Source organism: Neoarius graeffei, chromosome 14, assembly GCF_027579695.1.
Source record: "Neoarius graeffei isolate fNeoGra1 chromosome 14, fNeoGra1.pri, whole genome shotgun sequence".
In the NCBI taxonomy this organism is placed as follows: domain Eukaryota; kingdom Metazoa; phylum Chordata; class Actinopteri; order Siluriformes; family Ariidae; genus Neoarius; species Neoarius graeffei.
Genome location: NC_083582.1, coordinates 25,449,853 through 25,472,976, shown reverse-complemented (window position 1 = coordinate 25,472,976; position 23,124 = coordinate 25,449,853). Strand labels below are relative to the sequence as shown.

General features: G+C 41.2%; 1 protein-coding gene across 1 annotated transcript in view; it reads left to right on the top strand.

The window, feature by feature from the left end:
- Window positions 1-22,559, top strand: part of usp22 (ubiquitin specific peptidase 22) — an 87,157-nt gene extending 64,598 nt beyond the window's left edge. The window contains exons 8-13 of the mRNA XM_060939475.1: window positions 5,200-5,358; window positions 8,324-8,450; window positions 8,537-8,628; window positions 16,255-16,317; window positions 16,450-16,599; window positions 21,175-22,559. Coding sequence (XP_060795458.1) covers window positions 5,200-5,358; window positions 8,324-8,450; window positions 8,537-8,628; window positions 16,255-16,317; window positions 16,450-16,599; window positions 21,175-21,217 — 634 coding nt within the window. The 3' untranslated portion in view covers window positions 21,218-22,559. The remainder of the gene's footprint in view (window positions 1-5,199; window positions 5,359-8,323; window positions 8,451-8,536; window positions 8,629-16,254; window positions 16,318-16,449; window positions 16,600-21,174) is intronic.
- The last annotated feature ends 565 nt before the right edge of the window (window positions 22,560-23,124 follow it).

Below are 23,124 nucleotides of genomic sequence, written 5' to 3'. Positions count from 1 at the left end.
CGGTCTGTTGGTTGTTCGTGGCTATAGCCCATGTAGCCGGCTAGCGGTAAAGTAAAAAAACGCCCCATGACCAATGCCAAGTGCTGCAATATATTTCTGCACGCACCTCAGTCTGGATCCATCCCTGGTATATTATCGTTATCTTACCTGGTGAATTGTAATCAGTATTCCGATGCGTTGTAGGCTCTTCAGCGTATGCTGGAAGAAAACACAGACGTTAAAGAATAATTACCGATGGATCAAGAGACGAAGCATTTAGTTGAGCTTCAGGTACGATTGACTAGGTTCCAGATTAGAGAATTACTCGGAACATTTTGCATGAAACGCACTCGTTTGAAGTTTTATTTCATGGTAGTTTCATTTATGTGCTAGGAACGTGAATTGACTGGAAAGAGGGATATTGCTGTACAAACAGATGAACCAGTCAGTGTTGAAATCCAGACCGAGACAGTTGTCTTCGAAGACAAGATTATCCAGTGTTCTTTGTTGGGAGATGAAAACATCTCATCAGCTGATTTCATTCAAACTCTACTAGCAAAACCATGATGTAAGCAGAAGATATAAACAGCCAAATTGCTCCAAGCTTCCACTAAGCCACATCCTTGCATACGTCGTTTCCACAAAAGGCCAATCTGGTGTAACGAATTTTTCTAGAACACTGTGGTCTCCAAAAATGAATGTTTGACTGTTGAAATCTACAAATGCTTTTACTTAACATAAGTTTTAGAGCAAATCCGCTGGAGGATCCCTTAAAGGCAATGGTCGGAGGTGAAACGTAGAATATCAACTTTATTGTCTAGAAGAACGACCCAAAAAAGCAAATTCAATCTTCCTAGTGTCTAATTTGCACCCTAAAATTGAATAAAACAGTTAAAATATACTGTTTTGCCCAATTTCCGAAGGTTTGTTTACATTTCACTTATGCGCGCTTTCACCGCCAGGGGACCGTTGTCGTGATGTCATTTAAGCCAAACAGACCGGGAGCAGCTCTGTGTTTACTTGTGAACCGAGCACAAGTGTACGGACTTTGGTTGTGAGAGGTTGTGTAAAATGTCTGAAAGTGATAGCGATTTTGAAGTAGGAACTCCTCCAAATTAAATATCGAGAGGTGAAACCATATATGTATGAACCTATGGCCGTTGCGAAGCAATCGGTGAATGTGGCTCACTGGTTTGACTGCAGCCTCGGAATCGGACAGCGACTCTGCCGACTCTGATCGCGGTAACCCCGGACCTCAACAAGACCTCGCACCCAAACGATTTATCCTGGTAATTATGATAAATTCCTACTTTCATCGTAATACTAAATAAGAGCCCTTTTGAAGAATAATTAAACCGCCCTCCCTAGTGGATATAGGAAATGATTACTTGACAGTGCGCCGGTAGGCCACATTAGCCTGCCATCCGCGGCATTATACTATTTATAGCTTCTCTAAGCAAGGAAATATCCCTTTGTCTCATTTCCACAATGACTGTACAGGATCCTTCAGGATTCTTGACTTGTCAACTGCAAGCAAAAGTAAAAATGTTTACCTCCAATCTTCTCCTTTTTGCTTGAGCGTTGCTAGTCCGTTTCCTCTTTGACTGCTTGATTTTGTTTTACACGCATAATCCACTCTCTCTGCCTCGTCTCCTCTTTCGGAAAAAGCCAACCCTCTCACTCCGCCTCGTCTCCTCTTTCGGAAAAAGCCAACCCTCTCACTCCGCCTCTTCTCCTTTTTCGGAAAAAGCCAACCCTCTCGCTCCGCCTCTTCTCCTTTTTCATAAAAAGCCAACCCACTCGCTCCGCCTCTTCTCCTCTCTTGGAAAAAGCCAACCCTCTCGCTCCGCCTCTTCTCCTGTCTTGGAAAAAGCCAACCCTCTCACTCTGCCTCTTCTCCTCTTTCGGAAAAACCCAACACTCTCGCTCTGCCTCTTTTTTCCTTTTTTGGAAAAACCCAACCCTCTCGCTGCACTTCTCCTTTTTTGGAAAAAGCCAATCCTCTTGCTCTGCCTCTTCTCCTCTTTCGGAAAAAACCAATCCACTCTCTCTGCCTTTTCTCCTCTCTCAGAAAAAGGTAAAAACTTCTTCCTGAACCGGTCTCATTGTTACAGTTCACTGCACAACAATAAGGCATGGTTTTTATTTGGAAATTCTTGAACACACGTCTGCACTCAAGCCGAACGGCAATGAAAGTAAACGGAAGTGGACTCAACTCAATGAGTCTTGAATGACGTCACGTGCCGAGTGGTCACGAAAATCGCCGAACAGAAATTCACCACGATCTGCACTAACTTATTTTAATTATTACTTATTAACAATACTTCTTGGGACCAGAAGAAAATTTACAGAGAGTTTTTCAACATAAGTTTCAAATGTGCATAAATTGAAAACCGTTGCCTATGAGCTTTTAAGTTGATTCTCATTAAACAACTTAAAGTTCCACATTAAAGTAAAAACCTCACAAAAACAAACAAGCGTGTGTGTGTGTGTGTGTGTGTGTGTAACATTATACGATAATAATAAACTATGGACTGTGTGATGAGGCCCGAGGCAAAGCTGCTGTTACCACCTGAAGTTGATTATTTTCCAAGAACAGCTTGTTTCATTTTGTCTCTTATACCTCACCAATTTGGCAACAATTACAATATTTTTATTATTGAATAAAATCATACTATTTAACAGTGTGTCTATAGAAGCGCGCCCCCCCCCCCCCCCCCCCCCCCCCAAAAAAAATCATGGGGAAAATTGAGTTGTTAAACCAATATCGTGAGTTTAATCTAATTATAAACGGGGTGAATCAGGACTTGCCAAGAAGGAGCATGTTAATATAAACCTGTGATTTATATTTATAGACTACTGTCAGATTATAGTACTATTGTCAGAGCTGCTGTTCTAGAAATTTAATCAACATGACCAATCAGGTTGTAGAAACCAACAACTCTGTGGTGTAAATGTTGTCACAGTTAATAGCGCAAATCTATCATATATTACAGCTGATATTTGTACAATTTTTAATATACATAATATTGACCACCTTATTTTTTAGTACAATCCCAGTTCCAAAAATATTGGAACACTGTGTTAAACACAAATAAAAATAGAATGTGGTGATTTGGATATCCTAGATTTCATGAAAATCATACAAAGTCAACATACCAAATGTTGAAACTGATATATATAATTTTTTTTTTTATTATTATTATTTTTTAAATATATGCTCATTTTCTAAGATGACCTGGCAACTTGTCCAGGGTGTACCCTGCCTCTTGCCCATAGTCAGCTGGGATAGGCTCCAGCTTTCCTGCGATCCTGTACAGGATAAGTGGTTATGGATGGATGGATGGATGGATGGATGGATATGCTCATCTTGAATTTGATGTCTGCAACACATTTCAAAAAATTTGGGATAGGGAAACAAAAGACTGGAAAAGTTGTGTAATGCTAAAAAAAAAAAACCAAACTAATTTGGTTAATTGCCAAAAGGTCAATAACATGATTGGGTATAAAAAGAGCATCCCAGAGAGGCGGAGTCTCTCAGAAGTAAAGATGGGGAAGGGTTCACCGCTCCTGTGAAAGCCTGCATGGGCAAACAGTGCAACAATTTTAGAATAACGTTCCTCAGTGTAAAACTGCAAAGAATTTGAGGATCACATCATCTAAGGTACATAATATCATTAAAAGATTCAGAGAATCTGGAGAAATCTCTGTGGACAAGGACAAAACCTTAGATTGGATGTCCATGATCTTCAGGCCCTCAGGCGATACTGCATTAAAAGCAGGCATGTGTCTGTAGTGGAAATCACTGTATGGGCTCAGGAACACTTCAGAAAACCATCGTCTGTGAAAACAGTTCATTACTGCATCCACAAATGCAGGTTAAAAGAAAAAAACAAGCCAAGAAGCCTTTCTCACACATCCACTCTAGGGCAGACTTTAGCACGCAGTGAAATCTAACCTCTGTATTTAACCCATCTGAAGCAGTGAACACACACACGTGCGCACACAAGTGAGCAATGAGCACGTACACACACACACACACACACACACACACACACACAGACAGAGCAGGCCATCTTTAAACAATATCCAGAAACTCTGGCCTGAGCTCTTTTACATTGGACTGAGATAAAGTGGAAAATTGTCCCGAGGTCTGACTAATCGAAATCTGAAATTCTTTTTATCCCAAATCATAGACACTGTGTCCTCAGGGTTAAAGCAGAGAGGAACCATCCTGCTTGGTATCAGCACACACTTCAGAAACAAGCACCTATGATGGTACATTAGTGCATATGACATGGATAGCTGGCACATCTGGGAAGGCATCATTAATGCTGAATTTTTATTTTATTTTTATATATATGTATGTTTCAGAGCAATATGCTGCCCTCCAGACAAAATCTTTTTTCAGGGAAGGCCCTTCCTTCTTTCAGCAACACAATGCCAAGCCACTTTCTGCACACATTAAACGGCATGGCTCCGTAGTAAAAGAGTCCGGGTGCTAAAATGGCCTGCTGTAGTCCAGACCTGTCTCCCATTTAAAACATTTGGCACATTATGAAGCGCAAAATACGACAAAGGAGACCCCAAACTGTTGAGCAACTGAAATTGTATATCAGGCAAAAATGGGACGTTTCATTGTCAAAACTACAGCAATTGATTTTCCTCAGTTCCCAAACATTTAGAGTGGTGTTAAAAGTAGAGGTGAGGCAACACAGTGGTAAACACACATCTGTCCTGCCTTTTTTTTTTTTAAACCAGTTGCTGAAATCAAATTCAAAATGATCATATATTTTTCAAAGAACAGTAAAATTTCTGTTTCAGCATTTAATATGTGGCCTTTTGCTATTTTCAGTGAAATATAGGTCTTCCATGATTTTGCAAATTATCACATTCTGCTTTTATTTAGTTTTTACACAGCGTCCTAACTTTTTTGAATTGGGGTTGTATATTGCTTCACTATTATTAATAACTGAAATAAACACAGTATTGCAGTTTAACCCAGGCTGATGTTTCCTGTATAACCTGATTGCAGTCCGGCTGAGCGGTTATATTGTGTATATTTACATGGTGATGCCATCTGGTGTTCAAAAATATTCAATTCAGCAACATTATTCCTTTTCCAGATTTTGCTCACAAAGTTGCGATCTTCTAGTCTAAGTAATATTAAGGTATGTAATATAACATTTGTTTGTTTTCTTTTCCCCTCTCTTGTTGTAGTGGTGTTTCAACAACAATAGACCCGTTCTGGGACATCAGTTTAGACCTTCCAGGTTCGTCCACTCCGTTCTGGCCACTTAGTCCTGGCTCTGATGGGAGCGTAGTGAACGGAGAGAGCCATCCAAGTGGAGCTACCACACTAACTGACTGCTTACGCAGGTGCACACACAGCTGTCTGACCACTCAGTTGTGTCCACAGCCACAATAAATGTTATTATCTGATCTGGAATGATTAAAATGCATGACGGATTACTACCTTTGAGAAGACGTGTAGCTGTATTAAATTAGCATTACAAGTACTGTTTAAAATAAATGACATGATCACAATTTTGGAGACATGGTGCTATTCTGAAATGTAGTTTTGAAGTTTTGACACAATTAGTTATTATTTTGTTGCAACGTGTCTTTAGCTTTAATCTCACTGACTACAATGCGTCTATAGCCATAATCTGATTTCACTACAGTACGTCTACATCCATAACGCGCTACAAAATGTCTTGAGCCATAATCTCGCTTGCTACACCATACCTCTAGTTATAATCGTGTAACAACACATCTGCAGTCTTGCTATGTGTCTGCAGCTGTAATCTCACTAAACATGTTTACAGTTGTTATTATCCCCCGTTGGCCGAAAGGCCCGAAGGGGGATTATGTCGTGGCAATGTCCATCCATCCCAGGAAGGGCGCTCTCCTTCTGAAGTCAACTCCTCTCACAATTTTTGGAGAAATTTCACAAAATTTGGCAGAATTCGTTGTTATATGTTGGTAATACGCATATTGTAATTTCATTAAATTGGGTCACATTTTACCAGAGTTACAGCCCTTGATTAACAAGATTATACTTTTGACAATTTCATGAGTGTGTGTTTTCCTTCTGAAATCAACTCCTCTCACAGTTTGTGGAGGAATTTCACCAAACTTGGCAAAAGGCATTGTTATATGTTGGTAGTATGCATATTGAAATTTTGTTTAATTTGGGCAGATTTTACCCTTGATGATTAACAAACTTTGTACTTTTGGCAATTTCATCAAGGTGTGCTTGCTTTCTGAAATCAACTTTCCTCACAAATTTTATCCCCCTCTGGCCAAAAGGCCTGAAGGGGGATTATGTTGTGGCGATGTCTGTCCGTCCGTCCTGGGAAGGGTACTCACCTTCTGAAATCAACTCCTCTCACAATATTTGGAGGAATTTCATGAAACTTGAGAGGATTCTTTGTTATATGTCGGAAATTGCAATTTCGTTCAATTCAGTTGCATTTTACCAGAGTTATGGCATAGTTGCCAGTGGGAGATATTATGCTCTCAGATCGCTCTTCTCTAGCTTGTTACACTGACCACAAGATGTCTACAGTTGTATTTCAACTACAACACATCTACAGATGTAACCTTACTCATTACACCACATCGATTGCTGTAATATCACTTGCTACAGTTTGTCTACAGCTATTGACCCTTCCCACTCACGTGACCTTCGTAAACGCGACCGCCATTTTGGACATGAAGAAATAACGGTTTATGGCACAGACCCTTTTGGTTCTCGCTCATCTAGCTGCTACAATGACTGCTTAGACTGCAACAATAATACCTAACACACATTTAAGTATCCGTCGTAAAGACGTGAAACTCGTCGAGTGACGAGTGTGTTCATTGATAAGCTAACACAATCTAAAAGTAGACATACCATCACACTGCCCTGGCGCTGTGTACAGTTTACCTTCTATGGTTTGTGCACTCACTATTTTGCCATTACTTTCTCCAACCCAGTGTTCGAACTATGCCGATATTTTTGTGGGGTCTCTTTTTTCCCTTGGGGGTGCACTTGCACTTGTCTCAGAGCGCGGATCTCCAAACACATGAGAAGCCTATCTTACGCACATATCACGCGGACTCCACACACGCATCGCATCTGAAGTCATAACTCATCAGGGGAAATCATGTCCGCATTGGCATGTTCAAAAAACAACCTCGCGTCAACAACGATACCACACGCAAGAAAAAAAAAAAAAAACAGTCAGGCTACTCAACATATCTGATCCACAGCAGCACCAAAGCATCACTGGAAATCATGTCAACAACCAATCTTCCATTTCAACACGCGTCAACAAATGGCACCACAAACATGAACGAATCGGTCAGGCTACCGATTCCAAACCCACAGCAGACGAATAATTAAATGCATCTTACCTTAAAGCAGAATCGACCACAAAGGAAGTGTGTTGGCATACTTCCTTTCTACTGGTTTGTGTCCCCAACCTGGCAGCAGCAGTCATTGTCATATCGGTTTATTTTATCTTTGATGTAAACACAACACTTCAGATATGCAAATGCTTCCCGTTACACACGATTGCTATGTCAATAAACATCATTTTGCCAATATTTTAGAGACCATCCATCTTCTCCGTCGGTCAGCATCTGTCGGGATCCGATAAAATGATAAATCTTGCCTTGTGTGTTGATGGTTACTACATCCAGGTGCACAACAATATAATGGCATGATGGAAGTCTTGCTGAAAGTAAAAACTTTCTTTGATGGCTATATTCCTTTCGATGCTTCGCCATCGTTCCTCACTGCTGGCTGTGGTAGACTACTGGTAGTTCATGTCCAAAATGGCAGCCGCATTTGTCGTGATGTCACGTGGGATGGGTCAATAATCTCTCTCATTACAATACATCTCTAGCCCTAATCTCTCACTGCAATGCATCTACTGCCGTAATCTTACTCGCTACAACACATCTACATCCATAATCTCGTTACGTGTCTATAGTCGTAATCGCTCTCACTATAACACATCTTTAACTGTAGTCTCCACTGTAATCTCACTTCAACATGTCCAGCTGTAATACCACAACACGATTACAGCTATAATCATATCACATCTCTATAGCTTTAATCTCACTTGCTGCAACAATCGCACAAATATAATCTCACTCACTACAGCATGTTTACAGCTATAATCTGACTACAGCCTGCATACTGTTCTAGCGTCACTTGCTACAATGCACACACCTCCATAATTTCACTTGCTACAACATGTTTATGGCCACAAATTCACAACAACATTTGTACAGTTTAAACTTATCTGAGCTCCAGGTAAATGCTGTGGTGTATATACCTGTGCTGCAGGTTCACACGACCCGAGCACTTGGGGAGCAGTGCCAAAATCAAATGCAGTGGTTGCCATAGTTACCAGGAGTCCACCAAGCAGCTGACAATGAAGAGGCTCCCCATTGTGGCATGTTTTCACCTCAAGGTGAGTGAGTGAGCGAGCGTTTTCCAGACTTTTCAAAATATTTTGAACCGTCGCTGAATTTGCTGTTTCTCTCACACACACTCCAGAGGTTTGAGCATTCCGCAAAGCTCCGAAGGAAAATCACCACGTACGTCTCGTTTCCATTAGAGCTTGATATGACTCCCTTCATGGCCTCCAGGTAAATAAAGTTTTGTACATCACCTGATTTTTCTTTAATGCTCATGTTCCATTCACAGTTTAGCGCACAGGTAGTGCACTGATCCGGGCTTTCTTTTTAGATGTTATTACAATTCAATCAACATTATTTCACATTGTTATTCTTTAAAAAACAATCTGTACCCCTCTGTTTAAAATGTTGTTAATCTTGGCTCCAGATGTTTTGTGGCTCACCACAAAACATCCGGAGTAGAATTCAGAAACAATTTAGAGTAGCCAATTCTAAATTCTTTCTGAATTCCACTCTGGCTTTCTGACTCTTACTGCTGATGAGTGGTTTGCATCTTGTGCTATGGCCTCTATAGTTCTGTTTTCAGTGTCACCAATGGCTTCTTATTTTTCAAGACATTTCAAATTGTTGTATTAGCTATGCCCAATGCTTGTGTGCAGCGGCACAGTAGTGTAGTGGTTGGCACTGTTGCCTCACAGCAAGAAGGTTCTGGGTTTGAACCTCATGGCCGACGGGGGCCTTTCTGTGTGGAGTTTGCATGCTCTCCCTGTGTCTGCGTGGGTTTCCTCCAGGTGCTCCGGTTTGCTCCACAGTCCAAAGACATGCAGTTAGGTTAACAGGCTACTCTAAGGCTACGTTTACATTACGTCGAATCAGCGGATCATCAGATTAATGTTCTTAAAATGATTCGCGTTTACACTAAAACCGTTAGCCGTGCACACAGCAACACCAATACACGGATACGCTCGGCTCCGCAGGCATCCTGCGCTCCAAATCACTCCGCCCTGAAGAGCAAGTGCCCTCTGGAGGGTGCGCACTCCGGCCCTGCGCAGCTCACACAGCGCGCGAGTGAAGTGCACAAGCCACGATTCGGGACTGAGCCGCTGTGTGTGTGATCCCAGCGCATATCACTTACTACTTGCAAGTGGAAGGATGGCAAGCCTAAAGACAATCATAACTACACAATGGGCAGTATTTGCATCAGTATTTGCAGTATTTTCATACTTTTATACTCTTTAATGAAAGGTGATACAAGGCGGAAGTCCGCGCCGTTTTTCAGCAGTTGCGTCACATGACCAACGCCAGCGAATCAGGAAGGTGGATGTCACAGTGACGTTGTCCAATGAGGACGCCAGCTAGAGCTCAGCACAGCGTATTCGCGTATCTCAATGTTTACACAGCACCGGACCAGATACGATCTAGATTGAATACGTGGACGCTGGCGGATTCCCGTTTCCCGGCTTTTCCAGGTGGTTTAATGTAAATGGACAGTGCATCCGCGAAGAAAACGAGACAGATACGGTCTAATGTAAACGTAGCCTAAATTGTCCATTGATCAAGCTTGGAGAGAGATGGGCTCCACAAAGTTTAAAAATGTCCTAGATGGCCTGTTAAAATGTCATCAATGGTGCCTCTATGGCCCTTGCCGGCTATGGGACGAAGAAGAATACTTGTGCAATGGCTCTGATCAATTTCCCCACTTTTATCAGCTTGCTTTTCTCACATAGATATCCCTCTGTTCTTGTTGTGTGTTTTTTTTTTTTGTTTTTTTGTTTTTTATTTGGAAAAGCACAAATCCCACAGTGGTCATTTTACATAACCTCGACATTACTGCAAAGCATTTAAGTCATTTACATCAAAACAAAAACTATGCAGCATGTTTGATAGCCATTTCAGTGTCTGGCTCTTCCACTGGTTTTCTTTTCTAACAACACGGTTAATTATTTACAACTGAACAAGGAAAGCTTTCACTTCTGATATTACAGATTGGGGTGGGAGAAAGAATAAAAAATGAGCTGTTATGCAATAAAAAGGGGGGGGGGTTTACCGAAGTCTCACTCAGCAATTCTGAAAAATCAGCTGAAGTCTGACCTTATAGGTTTAATGTACTCAGTCCATCTAGTCCAAATCCAATACCTTTTTTTTTTTTTTTTTCCTTTTTGGATTTTGAGGGAAAATGACAGCCTTTCCATAATATAAATTTTGTGTAATATTTCTATCCAATCATCCACGGTGGGTGGCTCTGGATTAAGCCATTTCCCCGTAACAGCTTTTTTTTTTATTTTTTTTTTTTTTACTTGCAGCCAGAATTTGTAACAGTTTTCTATCTTGACTATTCCACGCTTCAAATGGGATGTCCCCCAAGTATATAGAAACATAACTAAGTCATGTTTATGCCAAATATATTAATAATATATTTGTATATTTCTTGCCAATAAGGCACAATATTCTGGCACTTCCAAAAAATATGGAAGTGGTTGGTGTCATTTACCCCACACAGTCTCCAACATGCTCTGCAACTTCCTTGATGTCGTTTTTGCAGGGGTGTAATGAAAAATCTTGCTGTGTTTTTCCAACAGAATTCTCTCCGTGTAACTGAACTAGTTGATTTCCATTGTACTTGACAAATTCTTCTCTAGCCCTCCTCAGAGATTTTAAAGTTACCTTCCTTCTCCCCTTTCTCTTTTATATACAAAGCATTCTCAGAATTGGACTGGAGAATAGCATTTTACATCTTAGAGACAATCTTATCACAGAGTATTTTAATGTTTCCTGTGTCTAAAGCTGCATTCAGGTTTTGGTTAAAGTAATGTAGAACCTGGAGATGTCTATAGAAATCATTATGATCCAGACCATGATTTTTCTGTAGGGATTCAAAGCTCTGAAATGCCCCCTTGTGGATAAATGTTTAGTAGTTTGTTAGGCCTTTGGTAATCCATGTTTGAAATCTGACATCTGATCTATTTGGGACAAAATCTGAATCATAAGCACACCACCGCAATAGTTTCAATGATTCACCCACTTTACATAACTTCACAATCTCCTGCCAGGTTTCCAGCATTATATTGATTTACATTGGTTTTTCTCTGTTTACCATTTTATTTTGTAATTCAGGATCTGCCATCACTGCTGCTATTGGTATGTCTTATTTGTGTTTTCAATCTCTTTCCATCTGGCAGAATATCATGGCATACAGTTGTGGTCAGAAGTTTACATACAGTGACATGAATGTCATGGCAATATTTGGGCTTTCAATTATTTCTCTGAACTGTTCTTTTTCTGTGGCAGAATGATTGTACAGCATACATCTTTTTAAATTCGCTGCACAATTTTCTTTAGGTTTTCTGAAATCAACACAGGGTCAAAAATTTACATACACTCACTGAATTAATAATCTAAGAGGTGCTGAGACTTCCAAAATGTCTCTTATCTTGCTAAGGCCACTTAACTTCCTGTTAATGATTGATTGATTGATTGATTGATTGATTGATTGATTGATTGATTGATTGATTGATTGATTGACTACAGCTAGTAGCTTCTCTGTGCCTTCATAAAAAGGGCTTATTTACAGCACTCATTTGATTGGTCAATGCACAGTAAAATGGGAAAGTCCAAGGAGCTCCGTGCAGGTCTGAGAAAGAGGATTGCAGATGTACACAACTCAGGAATGTCTCCTTAGAGCCATTTCTAAACGACTGCAGATCCCAAGATCAGTTCAAGCAATTGTATGCAAGTTATTGTGAGGTGTAGTCACTTTGCTTCAAGAAAACCCAAACTGTCACCCTCAGCTGAAAGGAAATTGGTTTGGATGGTTAGGAACAACCCAGGAACCACCATAGCATAGCCCTGCCATGAACTGGAAGCTGATGGATCGCTGTCTACAGTTCAGTGAGTTTTATATCACCATGGATTAAGAGGCTGCTATCCAAGAAATAACCCCCTGCTCCAAAATTGACACCTTCAAGCTTAACTAAAGTTTGCAACTGACCACATGGACAAGGAAAAAGCCTTCTGGAGGAAAGCTGTATGGTCAGGTGAGACAAAGATTGAGTTGTTTGGCCACAATGACCATGATGTCCAGAGGAACACTGTGCCAGCTGGTGGTGGTAATGGTAGCAGCATCATGCTCTGGAGCTGTTTTACTGCCAGTGGAACTGGTTCATTGCACAAAGTGGATGGAATAATGAAGAAGGAGGACTACCTCAGAATTCTTCAGCATAACCTCAAACCATTAGAAACTTGAACATGATTGGGAGTCACAACAGGACAGTGAACCCAAACACACATCAGAGCTGGTTGTGGAGGATAAAGAAGGCTAATATTTAAGCTTAAATATTTTGCAACACAGCTTTGCAGTGTCTACTTTGAAATACCAATGGTGTGTTGATCAGAGAGAGAGCAGCGTGTCTGGGCACACCGGTCCGAGGAGATAACTGGAGGCAGAGAGTGTGAGGCACCTCTGCGGCGCCGGACCAAGAGGAGAAGCCAGAGAGCAAGGCGCATCTTGATCGCTCCAGTCCACAGAGTAATGTAGTTGCAAAGATGTGCTGTACCTACAACTGGCAGAGAGTAAACAATAATTGAACATTGAACAGATGTATTGCAGGAAAAAAAAACAAAGAAAAGAAGAAAAAATTTATTTCTCCAAGTGTGACTTCCAATACTGAGGTCTCGTGTATGACCCTGCCTGAGCCATTTAAAAACTGCTCCAAGGGAAAGCCCCTCTCAAGTCCCTACAGAGGGGGCCTCTGCTTGAGAGAGTTGCACCAAAAAGTCCCCTTATGTCCCCTTTATTATTACGCTGTCTCCCAAATTAAAGATGTCTTATTAATCAACAGATATATCAATAACTTGCTCATCGCAGCCTTCAGAACAGGTCAGCCAGGTGTCCTTTGAGGACAGGAGAATACTTAAGACAGAAGAAAAAAAAATTCAGTTTAAGTCATGGGTGTTGAGGCTCTTCTAAACGATTGCAGTTTCTCCTTGTAGCTCGCTGCTCATGTGGTGCAGTGTGCACATCTCTCGCCGATTGCCTTTCTCCCAGGTCAACTGTCGCACCTGCTCCATCCATGTCTCTGGGGGGTTGATGGCCTCCAGGGCGAATCCTCTCCTTGACAGGTCCTGGGTCTCCTCCTCAGCTGTCTCATAAACCCAGATCTCATCGTCAAACCTGACTCTTAACCTCGCTGGATACAGGGTTTGAAACTTAATTTGTCGGTCTTTCAAAACCCTTTGTACATCTGTGTATTCCCTGCATTTTTTGAAGAATGAGTGGTGCATAATCATTATCCAAATTTATTCGCTTTTCTTGCCAGGTGAAACTTTTCTTTTGCCATGCCTGCTGGAGTACAGCCTCCTTCATTTTGAAGCTCAAAAACTTTGCCAAGATGGCTGTGCATTCTCTGGTGGTCAGGGACCGAGTGTGTGGTGGACTCGCTCAATTTGAAGGGGATTTGGTATTTTGAGGTTTTCCCTGAGCAGTTTTTCCACAAAACAGACCATGGATGCGGATTTTTGTGCCCTCGGGAACTCCATATATTCTGATATTCTCATGCCTAGAGCGGCACTCTAGGTCTGTTAATTTAGAATCTAGATTAACTTGTTTCAGCATTTCTTTAAGAATATCTTTTGCGTTTTGAATTCTGCCCTTAGCTTTCATTATTTGCTCCTTGGCTTTGGCCAGTCTGGTGTTTGTCTTCACTGTTTCTCCCTTAATGTCCTCCAGCTGCTCTTTTATTATACTGGTGAAATCATCTCCCGTAGAATCATCCCTAAATCAGCAGTTTCTTAATGAGGCCCAAGTGCCTCACTTTCTTGTTTGTTTGTCATTAGGTATTGAGTGGTTTCGGAGTTGCTTGGTTCCTTCTTCGTGTATTTCTGGTTGCTGTCTTCTTTTTGCTTTTTAATCAGGTTTCCATTCACCCCCTTCTAATTCGTATTGAGTTTTTAAAGGAAAGTTCACTTTTTTTAAGGGAGAATTATCGCAAATTAACCAGGGACGGTCGGGAGGAGAGCCCTTTCTATGCTTCCATCCTGATGGTGTTCTGGGCGGAAGTCAGTTTGTTCTTTTTAATAACAAATGCAGCCTTCACAGGCTAGTCTCTGGGCTCATTCCATGATGTTCAGAGCTATTAATTGTTTAAACAATCAATTTAACAGAGCACATCTGGAGAACAAATTAACCGGTCAGTCCCATTTTTGATAACTTGAACAATGGTGGGTTCAAACAAACCATGCCATGTTTTAACTTGTTTAAAGCATCTAGATATGAATATGTATATGGTATAGTCCAAGAGTTTCATTTAATGTTCACATCAAACATTGGAATGGAGATAATTGTGATCTCTGTGACTTTCACTGTGGTATGGTTTGTGCCATATTGATAGTGCCATATGGACTAGTTTTAAGTGTTTCAGAAACTGCTGATCTCCTGGGATTTTCACACACAACAGTCTCTGGCATTTACCTAGAGTGGTACCCAAAAAAAAAACCAACAACGCTGAATTAGCAATAATTCTGTGGGTAGAAACTTTTTGTTGATGAGAGAGGTTAGAGGAAAATGTCTAGATTGGTTTGAGCTGCCAAGAAGAATATGATAACACAGTCACTCTTTCCAACCATGATGAGCAGAAAAGCATCTTAGCATGCACATCAAACCTTGAGGTGGATGGGCACAACAGCAGAAGAGCACATCAGGTTCCACTCCTGACAGCCAAGGACAAGAATCTGAGGCTATCGTGAGCATAGTCACCCAAACTGCACAGATGAAGACTGGAAGAAGACCAGGTGATTGGGGGGGGGGACATCATTATTATCCCCATCCCCCCCCCCCCCCCCAAATCACCTGGTCTTCTTCCAGTCTTCATCTGTCCAGTTTAGGTGACTCTATGCTCACAATAGCCTTGCCTGACAGGAGTGGAATCCAACTAGGTCTTCTGTGGTCTTCTGCTGCTCATCAAAGTTTGATGTGTTGTGCATGCTGAGATGCTTTTCTGTTCACCACGATTATAAAGAGTGATTGTGTTACTATATCCTTCCTGGCAGATTGATTGATTCAATCTGGTAGTTTTCTTCTGACCTCTCTTTTCAACAAGGCATTTCCACCCACAGAAATTTCGCTCGCTTAGTGTTTTTTGTTTTTCCACACCATTCTGTGGAACTCTAGAGGACATTTTGTGTGAAAATCCCAGATGATCAGCAGTTTCTGAAATGCTCAAACCAGTCTGTCTCGTACCGACAACCATGCCACGGTTAAACTCCCAGAAATCAGATTTTTTTCCCCCCATTTGGATGTTTGATGTGAGCATTAACTGAAGCTCTTGACCTGTATTTGCATGATTGTGTGCATTGTGCTGCTTCCACATGATTTGGCTGATTTTAGAGAACTTCATGGGTGTACAAATGTTTCTAATAAAGTGGATGGGGTGTGTGGATAAGAACATTTGTCACTCAGTGCCTGAACGTTTTGGCAGTGAGCTCAAATAGCTCTTCTAGAGCCACATCCGTTAGCCTTCTGGCTTCATTCCTCAGCTGTAATTAATCGTAGTGAGAAATGTGCAGTCCATCAGCCACCTGCAGTCACAAACTCAATTAGGAGCATGCAGATGGACCAAGAAGTCAGGGTCTCTTTTTTTTTTTTTTTCTCCTCTCTCTCTCTCTCTCTCTCTCTCTCTCTCTCTCTCACACGCATGTGTGCGCACAACACGCACACCTTCTTGTACTACTCTGTTGAATTCGGGGAATTGTCTGAACCTTTATCAAATTAAGCTGAGGTAACTGTGATGAAATCACTAAACATATCAGGAGAGGTCCATGTGCCTGTGTGCTGTGAATAATAAGTGTTTTTTGTGTTCACAGTAAAGAGAGCCGGATGAATGGACAGTACCAGCAGCCTGTAGATTCATTAAACAATGATAATAAGTAAGTATCCCCTCCTGGCTTTACTCCACATCTCTTTGTGGAGTACTGGTGTTCCCAGCTGTTTTTCTTTTATTTTATCTTGTATCATCTTGTCTGCTATAATTGCATATTTCCCCTCCCTTCTCTCTGCAGGTATTCTCTCTTCGCTGTAGTGAATCATCAGGGCACACTGGAAAGCGGCCATTACACCACGTTCATCCGCCAGCATAAGGACCAATGGTTTAAATGTGATGATGCCATCATCACTAAAGCCAGCATTAAAGACGTGCTAGACAGTGAAGGGTCAGTCACACTTTCATTTAATGGAATGCCTCTTACCAAATTGCTAGCATGACTACTGAGCTCAGGAAGCTGTAGTGAGATGATCACAAGTACACACCAAACCCAAAGAGCTTCATTTCATTGAAAGCAAATGCATTACATGTGTTTTGTAGCGTAATCTTTGTTATTCTTGACTTGCAAGTGATGTCAAAGCTAATTAGAAAACTGGATGTTGGCCTTGTTGGTGGATATAGAAATGGTCAAGTGACCTCCACACAAAACACTAGTCACGCGTGCACAACTCTGTTTTCACTACTTTTAAGCGTTCTTTTAGCTATGCCATATCTTTGTGCTGTGTATGGTTGTGGTCACAACAGTACTTGTGACCGTGGTAAATTCAGGTTTTTTAGAATTCCGTCCGTGATTCAGAAAGAGGGCGCGGAAACTTGGAAGCTTAGTACAGAAAGGAGACAAGCACAGCTTGAACAACATCGAAAGGGCTGATCTAACAGAGGCTAAAACCAAAACAGCTCATGTTTGTAGTGATCATTTTATCTCCGGTGAGATTTAAAAGCTTTCTAAATAATATATCATGGAAGAATTTTATTTGGTGGTGTTAGAATTTTGCTATAAAATGAGCGCTCTCTTGTCGTGGTTCGCTTGGTCGTAGTTATAATTTGAACACATGTATTACCATTTCGCTTCTAGGAGCACCAGCGAAATTATACAATAGAAACAATTCAGACTGGGCACAATAAATAAATTGAAATGTGATTTGTGGGCCATAAAGCAAGAGACTTATCAAAATTTCATGCATCGTCTGTTGTTTACACACAGAAGTAAGCTAAATGCAAAAGAAGCCCAAACTTAACCTTGCAAATACAACTGCTTCATCATCATTGACTGGTTTAATTAATAAGGTATTTACCCATCCAGAGACAAAAGTACATGTCTTATCTTCAGAAAAATCTGACACTTTTTTTTTAAATAGTATGGGTCCAAAACCACACATCTATCTTCTCTTTGTATCGAATCTTCGCTGGACCGTTCAAATCGTGGTAATATTGAGAAAATTCGGCATTATTTACAGACGTGCTTTCAGTGGCTGCCATCTGAGTTGCTTCGTATATCCACCAACATGCCGGACGCTCATGATGTAGCAGATTTTGATCATGAGGTTGTAAGTCAAGGATAATATGCCTGTAATTTAGTTATTCCATACTGCTATGTATATTAAGTGTTTTTAATACATCTGGCCTCTCATTCTTATAGCAGTGCTCTGGATTCACAAGTATGTGCATAAATAGATGGCACTAACTTTACAAAATGAACATTTTGCTTAGATTTGTGTGTGTATTTACACTAGGGGTTTGAAACTGTCACAATATGATGACCTGTTTCACAGCATTAATTGACCAGTTTAAAACACAAGCTGGTGGTGCAGTGTGTGTGTACACACACACACACACACACACACACACACACACAGTAAGTATTTGATACACTGCCAATTTTGCAAGTTTTCCCACCTACAAAGAATGGAGAGGTCTGTAATTTTTATCATAGGTACACTTCAACTGTGAGACACAGAATCTAAAAAAAAATCCAGAAACTCACATTGTATGATTTTTAAATAATTAATTTGCATTTTATTGCATGAAATAAGTATTTGATACAATAGAAAAACCGAACTTAATATTTGGTACAGAAACTTTGTTTACAATTACAGAGGTCAGCTGTTTCCTGTAGTTCTTGACCAGATTTGCACACACTGCAGCAGGGATTTTAGCCCACTCCTCCATACAGATCTTCTCCAGATCTTTCAGGTTTCGGGGCTGTCGCTGGGCAACATGGAGTTTCAGCTCCCTCCAAAGATTTTCTATTGGGTTCAGGTCTGGAGACTGGCTAGGCCACTCCAGGACCTTGAAATGCTTCTTATAGAGCCACTCCTTAGTTGCCCTGGCTGTGTGTTTCGAGTCATTGTCATGCTGGAAGACCCAGCCACGACCCATCTTCAATGCTCTTACTGAGGGAAGGAGGTTGTTGCCCAAAATCTCACGATACATGGCCCCATCCATCCTCCCCTCAATACGGTGCAGTCATCCTGTCCCCTTTGCAGAAAAGCATCCCCAACGTTATGTTTCCACCCCCATGCTTCACGGTTGGGATGGTGTTCTTGGGGTTGTACTTATCCTTCTTCTTCCTCCAAACATGGCAAGTGGAGTTTATACCACACAGCTTTATTTTGGTCTCATCTGACCACATGACCTTCTCCCATGCCTCCTCTGGATCATCCAGATGGTCATTGGCAAACTTCAGACGGGCCTGGACATGTGCTGGCTTGAGCAGGGGGACCTTCCGCACACTGCAGGATTTTAATCCGTGACGGCGTAGTGTGTTACTAATGGTAATCTTTGAGACTGTGGTCCCAGCTCTCTTCAGGTCATTGACCAGGCCCTCCTGTGTAGTTCTGGGCTGATCCCTCACCTTTCTCATGATCATTGATACCCCACGAGGCAAGATCTTGCATGGAGCCCCAGACTGAGGGAGACTGACAGTCATCTTAAGTGTCCTCTGTTTTCTAATAATTGTGCCAACAGTTGTTGCCTTCTCACCAAGCTGCTTGCCTATTGTCCTGTAGCCCATCCCAGCCTTGTGCAGGTCTACAATTTTGTCCCTGGTTTCCTTAGACAGCTCTTTGGTCTTGCCCATGGTGGAGAGGTTGGAGTCTGATTGATTGTGTGGACAGGTGTCTTTTATACAGGTAACGAGTTCAAACCAGTGCAGTTAATACAGGTAATGAGTGGAGAATAGAAGGGCTTCTTAAAGAAAAACAAACAGGCCTGTGTGGGCCAGAATTCTTGCTGGTTGGTAGGTGATCAAATACTTATTTCATGCAATAAAATGCAAATTAATTATTTAAAAATCATACAATGTGATTTTCTGGTTTTAAGATTCTGTCTCTCTGTTGAAGTGTACCTACGATAAAAATTACAGACCTCTCCATTCTTTGTAAGTGGGAAAACTTGCTAAATCGGCAGTGTATCAATCTGTAAATAAGTCAGTGAAAGCACAGAGGGACCCAAATCAGTAGACTGGCAGTAATAATGGGTGAGCTGCAGGGGTCTGATGGCAGATGCTGGAAGGGCAGCAAGGAGATAGTTGCAGTAGTCCAAGCAGGAGAGGATGGGTGCTTGGAGTAGGTGGTGAGGAAAGGGTGGATCCTTTGGATGCTGTAAAGGAGGAATCTACACGTCCAGGTCACTGCAGCAGTGTTCACTCAGGAGGAGAGTCTGTTGTCAAACATAACCCCTTAGGTTCTTCATGCTGGATGAAAGTGACCTAGAGATGTCCCCCAGGGAGATGATGTCCAGGGATGGAGAGGATGGAGCAAGAATGTAGATCACCTCTGTCTTGCCTGGGTTGAGCTTCACATGAAGGTTGTCCATCCAGCTCTGAATGTCATGCAGGCCAGCAGAGATCTGTATGTCAGAAGGAGGAACAGAAAGAAACAGTTGGGTGTCATCAGCATAGTAGTGGTAGGATGGACCATGAGCAGAGATAATCGGGCCGAGAGACTGGATGTAGAGGGAGGAAGAGAAATGGACCAAGGACTGAACCTTGAGGGACACCAGACATCACACGTTATCTACTGATTCGACCTTCATCCACAGCTGATGTTCAACTGCGCCCTAGCTGCCACATCAGTATTCATCACATGGTCTTTATAATCTGAGGGGGGGAATCTAACTCCTGTAGAAGTATGCATAGCTGTTTTGCCAAAAAATAGAGCAAGCCATGTTCTTCTCTGTATTTGATATCCCTTGTGCATCGTACATTTGTGAACATGCTTGGAGTGGCAGCAGAGGGAGCAGTGTAACATTTTATATTTACACTGTTTACAGCATTAACAGATCATAAAGCTAAAGGGTTTTCAGTGTAGTCACGTCCACTGTGCTGAGAAATGGAGGTTGCTTCGGTTCAGGACAAGTTCAGAGGAAGGAGAGTGCAACTGGACAGAAAAGATGTGAGAAAAACTGGATTAAGGAACTTGATTGGGTGGAGGGGGGGGAAGAGTAGAAAGTAGTGGATACAAATGCATATTTTTTTAAAATGGTATTGTGGAAAAAGACAATGGAGGGGAACGAATACTTTATTGGATTTGAATGTGCTGTTTTCAGGAATTTTCATGAGCATGTTCTTTGCACCATGCATTCGAATATTAAACGGCACAACTTGATCAAAACTCGGTCTTTGTTATAGAAAGATTCCGTTATGCATGTTTGTTTCTTCAGGGCACTACCAAAAGGAAATTGAAGTCTGTTATTTTGTAGGAAGTTTATGTACACGTGTCATACACGAGTCCATACATGTGTGTAATTGTGACTGGATTTAAGTGAGCAGTGGTATGCACAGGTACAACAAACAACTGTTATTTATTGAGCTTCTTTGTGTGTGTATGCACGCGCATTTGATGAATCCTACACAAGTTTTATGATTCTTTTCTACACAGTGCTGAGAAATAAGGCCAAGAGTGTCTTTGAAGTGCATGTTACAGTAACTTGTAAGTTTTAACAGTTATTTTTATTTTTGCAGGTATCTGCTATTTTATCATAAACAGTTCCTTGAGTACGAGTAACCTCTAAAAGCAGATGCTGAAGACCGACACCTAAAGAGAAGGACCATAAGCATGAACGGAATGGTGAAAGAAAACCAGACAAGTAATGAAGGCAGTGAGTCTCACATGAGTACAGCTGGGAGTGGCAGAAACGAGAAGAAAATGCATAACTACCATAATTATTCCTAGCATAAAATAAAAGTGAAAACCAAATGCATAGCTAACTAGCTGAGTCAGTCCACTCTGAGCTAATAAGATCTACTTGACGAAAGTTAGAAATAGAAGATGGAGCTGCATGTGTGTTTCCACAAGAACGGAGAGGACGGAAGGGCAGCGGCTGTTCCTCTTGTTCAGCCTCAGTTTTATGCCTTTTCCACACATTTGATTCCTTCATCTTCAGTCCACAATCCTGTTTCCTTGTGACCTCAGAATGACCAAGCATTTCAAATACCACAGCCAGTGAGGAAAGAAGTTTTTGTTTAGCGCGTTTCTTTTTATGCATTATTAGCCTGAATGCAAATGAAAGAAAACTATATGGTACTAAAGGTTTTGTGGAAATTGTTGATAGTTTTTATCCTCTGTGAATTCAGTTTCAAAATACTGTATACCTGTAAGTCCTGCACAAACCCCCCCCCCCCAAATTTGGCTGTGTGAAGTGATGGATGAAAAGCGGTGGAGAGGGAATAAGGTTGACACATTGTACACATCAGTTCTCCTGATTCTTTTGCTCACACTGCATCTTTTTTTTTTCTTCCTTTTTTTGATTGAGGGCAGGGAAATATTGTGTGAGTGAGAACATACATCTATTTTTATAAGACATTGAACTCCTGTTTGAGATACTTTCCCCATCCACATCCTTGTCTTTCTCATTTCTGCTGTTTTATTTTTCAGGAAATGCAGCTATGTCTTTTTTTTTTTTTAAACTGAAAATTTAATTTAGTCGTTTGTGAAATGTTGCAAGTTTGGATGGCAAAGGCTTCTCGTCAAGATTTGTGTGATGCATTATGGACATAGAATGTTCTCATATGGTGCGTCCTGACATGGCTTGATTCAGCAGTGTTAGCCCTGCCACATGTTGCTTGGATTTTGTGCGTACCTGTGTGTGCCTGATGCATCTATGCAGTGTGTGTGTGTGTGTGCGTGCGCGCACGCGTGCGTGTGTGCTCGTGTCATTGTGTGTATATACGTGTGTGTGTGTGTGTGTGCGCGCATACTGAATCAGTACTGAAACTTGGCATGCTGTCTAAACTGGATTGTAAAAGACTTTGGGAGAGGAGTGAATTTTTATAAATGTTAATCATGTATGTATGTATAGTATGTACGTATGTATCATATGTATGTATATAAAACGGATAAATGAAAATGGTCTTGCTTCCTTTAATAGTCATTGGACTTCTGCCACTGTTTATAACTATTTACATGCACCCACTGTAATGTGATGTGGTGAGATGTGATTCTTCATTAGCTAGCTAAACATTTTATTCTCAAACCATGTCTCTTTCCAGAAGATCTAAATTAGGGGTTTCACGACAAAGTGAAAATTTGGCCAATCACCACTTTTATTTTTTTTTTTTTTTTGCAAATTATTTCTCAATGTCATTTTCTCTGCGCTTCATCAGTGTGCTTTTTAGATACTGATGCTGATAATGAATGCATTTAAGAAGAGATGTTGACATGTTATTGAGTTTCTAAACTAATTTAATTTGGTTTGGCCCATGTTGGTCAAGATTAAACGCAGCCCGTTAACTAAAATGAGTTTGACTCGCTGTGACTCACTGGTGCACAGTGCTGTTAAAATGTAGCTGCACTAGGCTACTCATACCATCATCACACACAATACACTATTCAATGTCACTGCTGTACTGTGCTTTAGGTCCCTTTATAATACAGGATATTCCCATATCAAAAAAATGTGATTTGTCCTATAT